Here is a 1982-nt window from a genome sequence, read left to right on the forward strand (position 1 = left end):
CTGTGGTTCTTGGTCTAGGGAGGTCTCTGGCTGGGCATTGTAATGTTTTGGCAGACAGAAAGACTTACAAGCCGCGTCGTAAACGTCGGACCCCAAACACACAAATCAAAACATGTCACAAACAGTTGCTACGCCTTTGAAAATTCCTGGAAACTCAAGAGGAATTACTATTTGCCATTGTAGAGCATTTACTTCCTGGTGTTCCACTGGCGCGGGGGAATGGATTTTCAGTGGTTTCCTAATTTATGGCATTCGTCAAAAGAATTCAAATTTTGTACGTCAAAGTTCTCTGTGGCTAGACAAATTTCAGGCACTAATCACAGTACTAGTAAGTGTACTAAAAGATGCCGTAAGCAATCGAAATTTATTTTTAAGGTAGATCTCAATTAATTCTAAATTTTACCACTAGAATTTTCCCGTATCCAATCCAAATACGAAGAAACTCTGACATAAACCGTAGGTTGATTGATTTGGCAAGGCTCAATGACACTATGGGAGGTAATTCCCAAAAGTATAAAATCCTTCCCTTCCTTGAGAGCCAAAGGTCCACCAGAATCTCCTATGCAAGGTACATTCACGCTGGGGCCAATGCACATGAAGGACATTGGGAACATATATTCCCGTTTTATCCACTGTTCGTAGCATTCCTCATTCGATATGATGTTGATTTCAAAATATTTCAAAGTACGCGGCTGCACGATTTTGGAATTTTCTGAAAATATAACTAAAGCAAAGATATGTCATATTTATCTGCTGGAGAAATCTTAGAATAGAATGTACCTTTAGATGCACCCCATCCCGATGCAATGGCTTTTGCATGCACATAATTATTTGTGGGTTGTGGCAGCTTTGCGGGTCGAATATACTCATTAAAAGGCACATCAATGGGCAGTTTAATGATTGCAACATCATTGTAAAAAGGTTTTTGATTATTATATTCCTCATGGATCACCACACTCTTTCGATCGACAATTAAACGCTGCTGACCCTCTTCGGTGGCATTTGATTTGTCCACCGCTCCAAAGTAAATTCTCAAGGCTTTTCTTTTGAAATCAAACCAAAAATTAAATGCATTTTTAGGGTATCAAATTATGATCTTACATGTACGGATCATCCCCGAAACAGTGAGCTGCTGTGAGTATAATTTTACTGGATATTATAGTGCCTCCACACTGGGGTCTCCAGAAACTGGTGGCATTATAGTCTCTGAGGTAAAAAGTATCGTAAAACACTTGATGGGGCAACTGCATAGCGGTGGCATTGCTGCCATTTATGATCCGTGGAATAATACTTCCATTCGAGAACCTTAAGAAAAGGCCGCAGAAAATGAACACCAAAACGAGTCTGCCTTCCATGTTGGGCGAAAACTGAATCAGGTAATCGTTAACCATGGAATATATATAGCTGCAAAAGTACCCCAGCAGAAGAGATAACCATTTTCAGCACTCGAATGATTTGTAGAGTTCAAAGAATGTATTTTAATTATTAGATTGCTGCATTCTTACACAATTTGACTTTAAACATTGTTGCACAAATTCTACAAAATAATATTAAACACAGAAAACATTTCTCTGGCATTCTTTTACATTTTTTTTCCACCTTTCGGCCTCCACACATACAAATTCTGGACATTTTGAACTCCAACGACTCATCGTTTCTTCTGCAAAACTGTAATCCAATGCCCAAACAAACAACGAACAATCCCTCGTAAAAAAGCAATCAACAGATGTATGTCCTGGATTCCGAGAGAGAGCAACGCCTTAAATCATTTTAAGCAAACACTTGGAGAGCCCCGCCACATCCACGCCCATTGTATAAACAGCAGAAGAATAAAGAATAATCCCAAGGAAGCCCCGAAGAATGGGGATCTCTTATCAAAAGAAAGCTTATTAATAACTCATATACATAATGCACACACAGGCAGAGAGAGATCTGAGGAGTATCCCCTGGAATATAATCACTAAATCACAAGAAAAATGCAA

At 39.1% G+C, this 1982-nt stretch overlaps 1 protein-coding gene across 2 annotated transcripts; it reads right to left on the reverse strand.

The window, feature by feature from the left end:
• Positions 1-357: 357 nt before the first annotated feature.
• On the reverse strand, positions 358-1354 carry LOC117895028 (plasma kallikrein-like). 2 transcript variants are annotated; one of them, XM_034802400.1, is made up of 3 exons: positions 1102-1354; positions 781-1043; positions 358-712 (listed from the first exon to the last, which is right to left on the reverse strand). In XM_034802400.1, exons 1-3 carry the CDS (start codon positions 1248-1250, stop codon positions 393-395), a joined length of 732 nt encoding a protein of 243 aa, XP_034658291.1. In that variant the 5' UTR covers positions 1251-1354; the 3' UTR covers positions 358-392. The 2 variants fall into 2 exon arrangements, with proteins under 2 accessions (XP_034658291.1, XP_034658290.1); XM_034802399.1 differs by having other exon boundaries at positions 358-724.
• Between the last annotated feature and the right edge of the window lie 628 nt (positions 1355-1982).

This window comes from Drosophila subobscura, chromosome J (genome assembly GCF_008121235.1).
Source record: "Drosophila subobscura isolate 14011-0131.10 chromosome J, UCBerk_Dsub_1.0, whole genome shotgun sequence".
NCBI classification, from domain to species: domain Eukaryota; kingdom Metazoa; phylum Arthropoda; class Insecta; order Diptera; family Drosophilidae; genus Drosophila; species Drosophila subobscura.